General features: G+C 40.6%; 1 protein-coding gene across 1 annotated transcript; it reads right to left on the reverse strand.

Moving 5' to 3' along the window:
* Positions 1-140: 140 nt before the first annotated feature.
* znf292a (zinc finger protein 292a) lies at positions 141-12,737 on the reverse strand. Its single transcript, XM_035742514.2, has 8 exons — positions 12,227-12,737; positions 8,968-9,122; positions 8,572-8,650; positions 8,180-8,315; positions 7,846-8,048; positions 7,321-7,457; positions 6,829-6,970; positions 141-6,727 (listed from the first exon to the last, which is right to left on the reverse strand). The coding sequence occupies exons 1-8, from the start codon at positions 12,374-12,376 to the stop codon at positions 593-595; spliced, it is 7,137 nt and encodes a 2,378-aa protein (XP_035598407.1). The 5' UTR covers positions 12,377-12,737; the 3' UTR covers positions 141-592.
* Between the last annotated feature and the right edge of the window lie 111 nt (positions 12,738-12,848).

Genomic DNA, 12,848 nt, shown 5'->3' on the forward strand with positions numbered 1-12,848 from the left:
TTATGGATTCAGTAAGGGTTATGGCTGTCTTGAACTGGATGCGTCTTAAAACCAGCTGCTACATTTGACACCAAATAGGCTCTCCACAGAGTTGCTTTATAATAATGACTGAATGTAAATAAATAACTTGCAAAACAAAGTTCTGTACATCAACTTTTATAAAAGCAAACAGTTACATTTTATTGAACACTTTGTGGAAGACATGTAAATATTACAGATAGTGTTTAAAAATAAAATAAATACAAACAAAAAATAAAATCCCATAGGGATATATAAAAACTTTTGTTTTTCCTTAAAATTATCAATTTAGCAAAAAACAATTTTAGTACTAGAAGCCTAATAAATACAAACATGTTCTAAAGTCTATGTTCCCTACAGATTACCTGGTTCTTATATGAGTAACATACATTATCCAAACTTAAAATCAACAATAACATGTCATAAGTAGAAAATACTCCATCTTCAATTGTCTAATGGTCAAAACGGTTTACCATAGGATATCTGATACAATATTAACAGATCTGTTTGCAGCATGTTACTTTTCTAATCCTGAGTTAGTCGAAAATAAAAGCATCAGGCTGTGAGCAATCCATCAACTATAAAGCCACTTTTGTATTATAACCATGGGTCGCATATCTTGAAGTTGCTTTAGCAAAAGATCAGCACCATCGGAAAAGGTTTTGTCCATTACAATCTTCACATTGTTCACGGATTGAAGATTTTGAGGATTTCTGAAGTCTACAAGGTTTTGACATGCTCCAATAACTTCATCGGGTGTTGCGGACATAATATTAGCGGTCTTCTGCTTAAGGGAACGCTGCCGTTTTAATGGCAACTCACTCCTTGAACCTCCACTAATTTTTCTTTTGGGAGTGTGGGTCGACGGTGAAGTATCCAGGAACTTCGGGAAACTGTCCAGTGCAACACCGCCCTTGCCTTCTTCCTCTTGAGAAGCAGTGGAGCCCTGGTCCGAAGCCTCTGTCAACTGGTGAACTTTATCTGCCGGCCGATTTCTCAGAGTCAACCTTCTGTCCGGACAAGCTAATGCTCTCCGCTCTGATTTTCGGGGGCAACCCCTCTTTTTGACCTCTGAAGTAAAAAACTGGGATTCAGAAATCTCATCAGTTGAAAGTTTAGCCTCTGCTTGAATATCACCATCCAACACTTCTTGCCTCTGACAGTTGGTCTCTGAAGTCTCAGGCTCATCCTCGTCAGGGTCCGTCTCCTCAGAGGAGTCTGTTGACATACCCTCGGATTTGTTTGCATCTTTGACTCTTGAGCGTGGGTACTTTTTACAGAACATAAACTGGCTTCTCTGATCCTCTATATATTTCTCGGTGAGGCCATGTGTGGTGTAATGTTTGAATATATTCCGTTCAGTCTGTTCAACCGTGTCGCAGCCTTTTATCATGCACGGATATTGCAAAGATAATTTTTGGGTGCAGATGGCAGATGCCTCATCCATAGATTTCAGAGAGGGTTTTCCAAAGTTAGTCCAGTGGTCGAGCGATCCGTCATCTTTCTTAGTGTTTTTCTTGTTCAATTTGACTGCGTTTTCAATGTTCTCTTTGCCATTGTTGGGCTTGACGCATGTTGTTCTCTGTTGTTGTGTTCTGGGAATATAAATTAAATCATGCTTTTTCATCTCATGACGAAGAAGGTTTGACTTTGTAGTGTAGACCCGGTCACAGCCATCATACCCACACTTAAAAGTCTGATCTACACTGCCTCTCTCAGAGATGTTTATTTCCTTGTGAAAGTTTTTTATGTGGTCAATGTATTTCTCCACAGAGGTGAAGGAGAGTGTACATTCTGACCGGTCACACTGGAATGTCCCTATATTGAGGCTTGACATCATAGCAGTGGTTTTATCTCGAGTGAATTTATGAAGCAATAGGTAATGCTGCACCAAGGTTGTAATCCCTGGAAATATCCTTGAACAGTCTTTCACTTGGCATCGGATTTCATTATTCTCAACTTCAGCAGCTTGTTCACCAGTGACAGCCTTTACAGTATCAAGGTCTCCTGAAGACAGGGGAAGGGATGACTGATGCATAGCCCTAGAGTGAAGGATCAGATTTTGCTGGATGGTAAAGGCTGCAGCGCATCCTTCATGAACACAACGGTAGGGCCTATATGGGCTAAAAGAATTGTCAGCGTCACACAGTTGAAGCCCCAACCTTTTCTGAACCTTTTCTTTCCTTTGGAAATTAACCTCATCTTTGGATATTGTGTTTTTTGAACAACTTGCTTTTTCTGGTGAGGGTTTCACAGCCTGGCTGGATGCCACCTCTGTTGCATGGCTAAAAGATCTAGCATAGGAACTTGCAGCTGGCCCCTCCGCAGTGTCACCTTGACCTAATTTTTGCTTTAACACTGGAGTGTGGTTAATTTGTGAGGCTGTCATTAATGTCTCATTCTTGGTATATCTGGTCTTTGATGGTGATTCTAATTCGTAAAATGACTTGTCCAAGTCATCCAAGGTATCTTGTGGTGATTGCACTCTCTCAACTGTTAATTGATGCATGGAATCCTCTTGAACTGCATCTCCAGCTGTAATGATCTCAGAGGATTGTGCATGACCGTCTTGATTTGTGCTTTGAATTGAACAGCCAGTGTCAATATCAAGTGGCTCTTGTTTGATGAAAGTTGTCACAACTGAAGATCCAGTTCCATGACTACTCTCTACCTCTGTTTCAATATTGGGGTTGCTTGACCTTTTTTTGCGATTTCCGACCTTTAACTTGTTCATCTCTGCCTGCGTCAGGTGGTGGACTTTTTCATAGTGAATTCTTAGGCCTGTGGTTCTGGTAAATGTTTTGGGGCAAATGTAACAAGGATATGGAGAGAATTTGACTGGGGTTTTCTTGAGTTCCTCAATCATCTCAATGGTGTAATCATGAACTCTACCAAGGTGTCTGAATAATGCCTCTTTTGTCATGAACCCATATTCACAATAACCCATTTCACACTTGAATGGCTTGGGGCCATTGTCACGATTCTGGTCTTCCTTCTTGACAATCGTTTTTGTTGTCGTGTTTTGAACATGATCTTTTTGCATGACATTATAGCTTGAGATTGCATTGCTTTGGCTGCCACTGTACTTTGAGGAACACGTTTCCTGCAAACTTTTCTCATGTGCAGCTTCAACTAAATCCAACATTTGTAGGGCATTTTGAATTTCTATAACCTTGTCATCTTGACATGCCGCAAAGGAAGTTGCACTTGACCTTTTTTCAGCAAGACTGCCTTTTGACTCCCCATCCTGCTGACTGCCAGCATAATTCTTTGACTCTTTCAATTCTATCCACACTGTTTTATTTGGGCTGAGTTTGGATTGTCTACCGGCCGAAACTGAAGGAAAAGTGTTTGATGATTGAGAATCCAGTGGTTTTTGGGTTTCCTTTTGTGACAAATTAGAAGGATTTGGCGTGGAGGGATTACCAACACCTTCCTGTGGGAATTCACCATTTAGTATGTTGTATATTGATCCAGTTTCAGGAACGTTTGGGTCATTGAGAAAGTCGAGAAATGACATTGGCAAATCAGCCGTTAAGTCCATTTCAACTAATGGCTTGCACTGGGAGCGTTTTGAAAGATGACCTCCGAGAGACTTTGTGCTTGAGAATTCTCTAAAGCATCTTCGGCAGATGACTTTGCCATCCTTTATGATAGCAGGCCATTTCGTTCTCTTGCTGAGTCTGCAGCGTTTTACTTTCTGTGTCTCATGATCAGCAATCTTCTCATCTGCAGGGATAGCTTCAGATTCTGCATGAGTGTCCTCATTGTACGATACATCTTTTTGGATAGAAGCATGCGGACTAAGAAGCATTTCATCTACAGAGCTGCTCATCTGATTCTCATAATTGGGTGATGTAAGATGAGTTACGTCCTCCATGTTGGTCATCTCCACTGTGTTTCTTGTTGCTACTTGGCCATCATGGCTCACTGCATTGCTTGGAATGTCTATTGATGCCCTTGAATTAAGGACATATTCATTTGGAACATATGAAGCATGGGAACCTCCAGCTGACAAATTATTACTTTCTTGGCCAGACATACTGGAATAGTTTTTTCCCATTAGGGAAACATCAACATTATCCCCAGAATTAGTTATCCCATAGTGTTGTCCTCCATTATCCAGCATAAGAGAGCTTGACACATATTCCGACATCTGATTCATCAGACTTGACTCTGATTTAATGGGTTGGATGGCACTATCATGCATATTTGCTGGTGTATGTTCTCTGCCCCTTTCTAACAGTTGATACGGTTCTGATTGCCAAGGAGTTATGCTCTTATTGGGGTATTCATTCAGATGGAAGACCTCTGCATAGCAATCGTTCAATGTAGATGTCCATGAGTCACCCATCTCGGACTGCATTAGACCAGTCTGGTTTGGGGGGGTTTCCCAAACGGGGCAAATTGCAGGTAAATTTGAACATGCCACCGGATATTCAAACTGCTGTAATCCACTATTGCTGCATAGTGGTGCTTGATGAAGTAATGTTTTGTTCTCTGGGTCCTGTGAAGTCTTGTTCACTGATGGAACCTTTCTCGATGTTATTTTGACAACTTTCTTGTACTTCTTTGCCAGTTTCCAGTCTTCAAAAATGTCTGGATGGTTTTTCTTTACATGTCGGGAGAGACTTTTGGAGGTACTGTATTTGCGGTCACATGCTTCAAGTGGACAACTATACTCATCCTCATCTCTACCAGTTATTGCAGGAGTGTTTTGATATGGATGTAGAATAAATGGGGGTTCACTCTTAATTTCTCGTGGAGGAAAGGCCTGTGGCAACACTTTCTGAACAGCTTCAGTTGGTCTGTTATTCTGCTCCTCTTTTGGGCACCCTTTCAAAGGATTTGTTCCACAGTGATATTGGGGATCCACATGATTTGCTATCATTTCTTGGCGTGGGACGACAGGAGATAGTTTTGCATTCTCCAATCCCAACTTAGTTTTGATCAGTGGAACATAACACTTCCGAAACTCCTTTCTGGGATTGACAACAGAACTGCTCAACATACTCTCGACTGAATGTTTTATTTTCATTGGGCATTTTGGGTTCTCAGGAACTGTTGACGAACCTGATTTAACCACTTCTTCCATCACATAATCCTGTGCCGTCTTCTGATCTAGATTGACAGAGGCAGAGCAAGTTTCCTCTTGCCTAGCGGAGCACTGGGTGGAAGGTTCTATTTCAGGTATAGGATTGTTCTCACTTGCGACGGGCATTTCATTAGTGTCATGGTTCTGCTGATGCAAATTTAGCTGGGACTGTGAATAGAAAATATTCCCACAATTAGCTATTTTGCAAGTGAATGTAAGGTAATGTTGTGCCTCATGATCATACAACAGGTAGGCCTCGTTGAAAATCCTTCCACAATTAGGAAACATACACTGTGACTTAAAGTCAGTGTGTTGTTTTTTGTGCATGAGAAGTTCCGAATTGCAGTGAAAGCTGGCTGTGCAATTCAGCTGTATGCAATAGTATGGCTTAGCGCCACAGTGCATTTGCAAATGATCATTGAGATGTCTGGAATTCACAAACTGCCGACGGCAATACTGACACACAACCTTCTGTCGTTGTATCTCCAGAAAACGTGTTGCTTCCTCGTCATTTTTGTGGGCTTTTACATGCGTTACAAGACTCCGAAAAAACTTGAATACCTTCTGACAGTATGTAACAGGGCAGACACAATCCTCAGTAAATTCTGCTTCATATCTAGTTGGTACAGGCTTTTGAGGACTGACCTTAGTTTGTACAGGCTTTGGAGGACTGACTTTGACTGTTTCAGCACTGTTGCAATTTCCATCCAGAGAATGAGCATCATTTGGACTGACAATGGTCTCTGCCTCAAGCTTCACCACAGCGCCGTCTTTAAAATTATTACAATGACTACTGGTAGATTGCGTTGGCTTGGGCAATTTCCTTGTTGCTTTCATAGCAGCAAGTCGCTCTTTGCAAGACTGCTTCACGTGGGATGCTACATGTGGCTCAAGAATCTCCTTAGTGTCAAAGCTGTCAGCACAAATTGGACAGGTGTAGACCCCATCTTTAAAATGCTTCTGTGCATGGCGGACTATCCTGTGGCCAAGGAACTCTTTATCACATAGAACACAATACTGCATATAGGCTCGCCAATTCCTAAATCTTGCAGACACAAACCCTTTCTCCCTTAATTTCTTAGCTTCCCTATTTTTCTCTTTTTCATCTGCAATTTCATTCAATTCATTTGTAGTATTCAAAATAAAGTCCTCAAGGTCTTTGAATTCTGGACCTTTTTCTGCTGCATCATCCTCAAGTCCCTCATCTGCGTCATTGAGAGTGTCGATAGATGACACAATGGATCCCTCCTCACCCATCAATGCCAAACAATTGCGCTTCAAGGTTCTCCAGTCCCAGAACTCTGGATCAAAAGGCCACTGTGTCTTCAAGGCCAACAGTAACTCACAGCGTAGCGAGTTGGGTACTGGAAGATTCTCGTCCTCAAGCTTTTCATCAGGTTCATTATAGAGTGCTTCAACAGCATAATATGAGTCCACAGTTGGCTGAAAGAGGAACTCTGTTAGTTGGCATGCCCGTTTCACCTCAAAATCAGTGGGCAAAAGGCAGGAAATAGTTTTGCAGATGGTGGTCCTGCTGTCCGTGTTCTCACTGGATGCCATTTGTAGAGCTTGAATGCACATTTCAATGCACACCGGCAGTCCCACTTCTCCAACCTGAGAAAAAAATAAAGCCAAAGTCAGTCATGAGAGTATAAATCGTTACATGGTATATCCAAGCAGTAACCTATACAATTTTAGACATTCAAGAATTTCACCTCCGATTGGATAACCTTGATGAGGAAGAGGATATGACAGACGCTCCTGGAAAGCAGAACCAACTTTCTGCATTGACCAAGAAATGCATCAGCTGAAGACTCTGACCGCATTAAAAGCTTGCTCCAGAATAGTGTGAGCTCCCTGTAAAAAGAAAAGTGAACACACATGAAGGGCTGTCACACATTAAGGGCTTTACAAGAGATAAGGTTGTCGTCGACATACGACATCCATTAGGAGGTTGGCTCACTTATTTTTGTCTCCTTTACAAACGAAATGTATTATTACTTTTCTAACTCTGTAATATGATCATAATGATCCATACTTAGTATGTATGTACCTTTCATATAATTTCAAGAAAAACATTTAGAGAAATGTATATTGTACAGGTTACACCCCACCCCACAGAAAAAAATAACTAAATAAATACAAATTACGTCACATCCACATTAAACAAAGCAAGTGGAAAATGGAAATTAGACGGCAATACTCACCAGGCACAATACACATCTCCCTGGAGAAGCTGCCGCTCAAGGAATGCAGAGCACAAACAAAGGGCTCCTTTTTCATCCCCATCCGACTCCAGGTTACAAATCATCTCCAATCCATCCTTACAGTCTACCTGCATGATCTGACCCAGAGATAACATGTCATAATTATGGTATTCTACAGTCACCCACAGTTGATGATTTTCCATCAGGGTTATTTTCATTCATCATTATCCAACTGGAGTTTGTCATTTCATTCCTTCATCAAAACTCCATCAGTTTGGCTCAGTTGGTAGAGTATGGGGCTCGAAACACCAGGGCTGTGGGTTCGATTCCCACTGGGGACCAGCACAAAAATGTATGCACTCACTACTGTAAGTCACTCTGGATAAGAGCGTCTGCTAAATGACTAAAATGTTTATACATTTTTTTTTTTTTTTTTAAAAAGACAAGCCCTTGTTCAACCCCCTTTTTTGAATGCACTAACTAGTCTGTTAAACAACTTGATGTAAAAGAATGCTATCCACTCACCTCTTGCATGAGTTGTTCTTGTGTTTTTGTCATACACAGGCAAACAAGGTACGTCTGCTTGAAGTTCCCCTTTCCTTCATACTCTGGATACTCTGAGCACATCTTCGCTAAGACAGCTGCTTTCTCTGCTCGATTCTGTTTGATAAGGTGCTTTATTCGCATACTAAGGAGTGTGGGACCTTCCATTTGCAGGAACTCATGAACTGGGGAGTAGAAAAAGGGAACACGATTACAAATAACACTACTGAACAGTCACCACAACATTTAAAAATCAGTCATCTCATGTGTTCAAAGTTCTTGCAACAAAAAACTACACAGGTAGGCTAAAACTAACCTCTGTCAATTTCAGGCATCTCATGAGACAGAATGCTGCACAGAGTGGTGTTGGTCCACACGCCAGACTCCTGTGCCATAGCTGATAGCATGTGAAGCTGTGTGTTCCCATGCTTTTGCAGAAGGCTGTGTGCCGACTGTAAAGGAGAGCATATAACTTAATACTTTAGAGCTATGCAAAACAAAAAAACGAAACTTTTCAAAACGTAGGCCTAGATTAACTAATTATGTCAAACAGGGTGATATGTGCATGTTTCAATGCATGCACATATATATTTTTTACTTTGATTGGGTCACCTAGTCATTTTTCAAAAGATAATTGGCATAATAGGCTCATTACAAACATTGCTGTTCTAAGAGCAAAAGAAAAATAGAGCAGCACTGGAGACTAACCTTGACACAGGACTGGAACTCCTCCCATAAGGCACCAGGGACACTCTCAGGCAATGAGAGCAGGAGCTCCACACAGCTCCTGCAAGCAAAACAGGGTCATTCAATGAGTTTGTTTTGGTTCATGCTAATGATGCTACAGTTGTGTGCAGATTACTAAAATTAAAGAAGCACTACGCCCTTCTGCCGCAGCTCATATACGCAAAGCCTAATTTACTTATATTGTTAAATTAGTGGAGCAATGCACAGTTGTATTGGTCACTAGCGCTAATAAAACTGGAATGCTCACTGTCATTTAATAACATAGGGCTACTACCATCTGAAAAACTGCACAGCTGGTTCCATGAAGCATTCATGCATGTAAATCAGATTTTGACGTTTTATCTTTTGAGTACTCACAGTCCTAGGTTTTCAAGTACGAGTGGCACATTTTCACATTCGGAGGAGAGACAGGTGATGGCCTTTGCATAACTGAGTATGGCCACTGTGTACACCTCCAGTAAAGGCAGTGGCTCCTCCTCAGCCTTCCATCGACCTGCATGTTCCACAAGGATCTGCAAACAAAAGCACGGCAAGCTGATTAGTGCCTGCTATTAAATGAATGTATTTCTTCAACTAGCTAACTCCTTAACAATTACCATACAACGAGTGTAATTGCACAATTGCATTAATTATTAGTCCTTCTAGGTAAAATACGCTACATTCCATTAAAATATAAAAATTGAGAACAGCTAATAATACGATTCCTAGTGCAGTCTCCTGGTAGGAATATTTACGTCAATCACCAATGTAATGAAGACTGTTGGACTGCTAACAACCTCTTTATATCTGATTTAAACATTTTAAAAAGTAAGATGAACCAACATAGCTAGATGACAATGGTGTAAAGTACGTAAGTAAAAAACACTTTAAAGTACTACTTAAGTTATTTTTGGGGGTATCTGTAGTTTGACTACTTTTACTACATTCATTAAGAAAATATTGTACTTTTTACTCCATACATTTTGCTTGACACCCAAAAATACTCGTAAAATTTTGAATGCTTAGCAGGATAGGAAAATGGTCCAATTCATGCACTTTGCAACAGAACATCCCTGGTCATCCCTCGTGCCTCTGATCTGGCGGACTCACTAAACACACATGCTTTGTTTGTAAATTATGTCTGAATGTTGACGTGTGCCCCTGGCTATCCATAAATTAAAAAAAATAAATAAAAAGAGAAAATGGTGCAGTCTGGGTTGCTTAATAGAAGGAATATGAAATTATTATAATGTTACTTTTGATACTTAAGTATATTTAAAACCAAATACTTTTACTCAAGTAACATTTTACTGAGTGACCTTTACTTGAGTCATTTTCTATTAAAGGTTTCTTTACATTTACTCAAGTATGATAATTGGGTACTTTTCCACCACTGCTCGACGAGCAGTATACAGGATGCTGCTTTAAATTCTATAAGTCGGGCTGCTGAATCAAGGCTATAGTGAGGGCCAATTGGAAGCCATGCAGTAGCCTATAATAGGCTAAACCACACCGAGTAGTGAGTAGGCTAACCATGTAAGATGCAGGCCTAATATTCACAGTTGAGTGAGACAAGCTTGAATACTACAAGTACTGACAACCTTTTCCTTGTCCGTCATCCCTTCTCCCATTCAAGGGGAAGCCTAATCTCTGCGCAAATGAGTGTGGCTCTTCTATAGTTAGACTTTGAAAAGGTGGCGATATGTGAACGCTTCCATACAGTTGTTACAAGGTAGATAGTGTAAAGCATAGCAGAGAATTTGACCAACCTTTGCGCAGAAAAAATACTTTCTAACTTCCTGACTTGGAAGACAACACGTCTGCTAAACGTCCATGTCTAGTTGCAGTGGGTTAATTTGAATTTAGAAGAGGCTCCGTTATTAAATTCAATGAATTTTTTGCTCCATGAAGTAATCCAACAATGTGTACACCGCCATATTGTCTATTTAAAATCTTCTCATTGATCAAGAGAGACAAATGTAATCATGACATGAAGCACTTCGGGGTGGACACCCACCTGTCTCAATCAATGTGAGAAGATTTGAAATAGACACGATGGCGGCGTACACATTGCTGTTGGATTACTTCATGGAGCAAAAAAAAAAAAATCTATTTAATTTAATAATTTTCTCAATTTAAAACAAAGCCCCTGCAACTAAATATATAACTTTAGAATATGTATTGTCTTCCATGTCGGGAATTGAGAAAGTATCACACAAAGGTTGGTCCAAAATTCTCTGTACTATGCTTTACATCAGGGTTTCACCAACTCAGTCCTGCAAGTTTTAGTTTTCACCCTAGCACTATGCAACTGATTCAAATAATCAAAGCTTGACAATGAGTTGGTTATTTTAATCAGCTGTGTAGTGATAGGGTAAAAAACGTGCACCCAGGTGAGAACCCTGGACCGAGTTCGGGAAACCCTGCTTATTAACTACCTATAAGCTGTATGGAAGCATTCACATATAACCACCCTTTCAAATTGTAGCTAGGCCATCAAAGTGTGGCTATTGCTAAATGTAGGCTAAATGTAACATGGTATTTCAATGCATTGCACAACACATGTAAAAAAATATAAAAAATAAAAACACTTGATAACACACAATCTTGAAGTGACTAAGTATTTTTTCTGCAACTGTCTAAATACCATTTCTTAGTAATTAAACATATGGTACAAGGCTATCTTATGTGTATATTGTTACTAATCTGTGTCAGATGATTAATCACCATTGCAGTTTTATCTCCAAATTTGACCTGATAGTTTGAGATTGTGCTTCATACATCAATCATCACTAACATAATCATCCCCAGCTTCCAATTGGCTCATTCATCCCCCCGTAACTATTCCCCATGTCGTTGCTGTAAATAAGAACGAGTTCTCAGTCAACTTACCTGGTAAAATAAATCAATAAATTCATCACTTCGCACTGGAGGGGTTTCAAACAAGGCCCAGCAGGTTTGTCATACAATACAGAGAACCGAATAAACCTACCAACTGACGAGTTAATATTGTTTTTCTAACAATTAAAACCTTACACACGTAGTTAACCTATGAGTTGCATGAAAATAAATACTACCTAGGTATTTGGTAGGCCAGGCCTATACATTATACTTTTACAGGCACACTCAATATTGATCCACTAACACAATGGACGAATGGAAAAACGTTAATTTGCCTTAATTTCTATTTTAAATATGCACATTTACATGGATGAAATTCGTTTCGTGTCGTGCAAACCTAAAACACCGGTGCATTTGAATGCAAATCCGCACAAAAACCAAGCTAGCTCTTCTCAGCATGAAGGAGCCTGATCAACTAGCTAACTAGCCAACATTCATCTAGCAGCTAGCTAACGTCAACTAGCAGGGGAAAATGAGTGATGATAAGATATCATGCCAAAGTAATATATTAAACTACATATCGGAAAAAACGAATGTATACATTTTACTAACTACAATAATCAAACGGTAAAACAGGGAGTAATGGTGTGTGTTTATATATCTGTTCTGATGTGGCTAGCGCGAGCTAGCTAGCTAGCTACATTGTTGTAGCTAACGTACACGCGCATCATCAGCCAGGAAGCTGGATGGAAGGCTGCAAACTAGCTAGGATGGGTAGTTGGAAAAACATGCGGACCTGGCAGAATTCCTGGCAGAAACGCAAAGAGGCGTCCGACGGCGATTCCGGGCTTTCTTTAAGTGTTGTAGTCAATTCCTGGAACCGTTCTCGGAGCCGCTCGATAGCTTTTCTTGTGGCATATTCCTTCTCTGTCTCTCCCTCCGCCATCTTCACAACACAATCACGACCGCGTACGCACAGATGTTACGCTGCCAGAATCGCACACGCACACGCAAAGGGGGGGAAGGGAGAGGCGAGGGTCTGCCTAAAAACACGCCACTTCGAAGTGACTTTTCGCCAACCCTAAGAGATGGATCGAAATTTACCGAATGGTTACCGTTAGGAAAATGGGGGAGGGTCATGCTTTTTCCTTTTCAGTCAAGGGGAGGGTTTAGTATTATTATTTTTTAAATCTAGTCCAAGGGAGGGTCATGTAATTTGTAATTGATGAAATGTCGATTTTTCTCAGCGTTTGCAATGAGTTGCTTTTAGGCTTTCTATGGATGTGTGCCTGGTGCTGCCCCTCTGATTCTGTACTGGGCCGCAATATCAATTGCGCCTATAGGCTATTGATTTGTGTGGTCTCAATCAAGTGATTCATAGCCTAAAGCTACGAAGTGCATGCTTGGAGAAGCACAGT

This window comes from Oncorhynchus keta, chromosome 29, assembly GCF_023373465.1.
Source record: "Oncorhynchus keta strain PuntledgeMale-10-30-2019 chromosome 29, Oket_V2, whole genome shotgun sequence".
NCBI classification, from domain to species: Eukaryota; Metazoa; Chordata; class Actinopteri; order Salmoniformes; family Salmonidae; genus Oncorhynchus; species Oncorhynchus keta.

Excerpts from the sequence above, each read along its gene's own strand:
- znf292a (XM_035742514.2), bottom strand. The coding sequence starts at position 12,376 with ATGGCGGAGGGAGAGACAGAGAAGGAATATGCCACAAGAAAAGCTATC. Across the intron at positions 8,651-8,967 it reads GTACTTGAAAACCTAGGACT|GAGCTGTGTGGAGCTCCTGC; the intron begins GTGAGTACTCAA and ends TTTTGCTTGCAG. Across the intron at positions 6,728-6,828 it reads TCAAGGTTATCCAATCGGAG|GTTGGAGAAGTGGGACTGCC; the intron begins GTGAAATTCTTG and ends TTTTTTTCTCAG.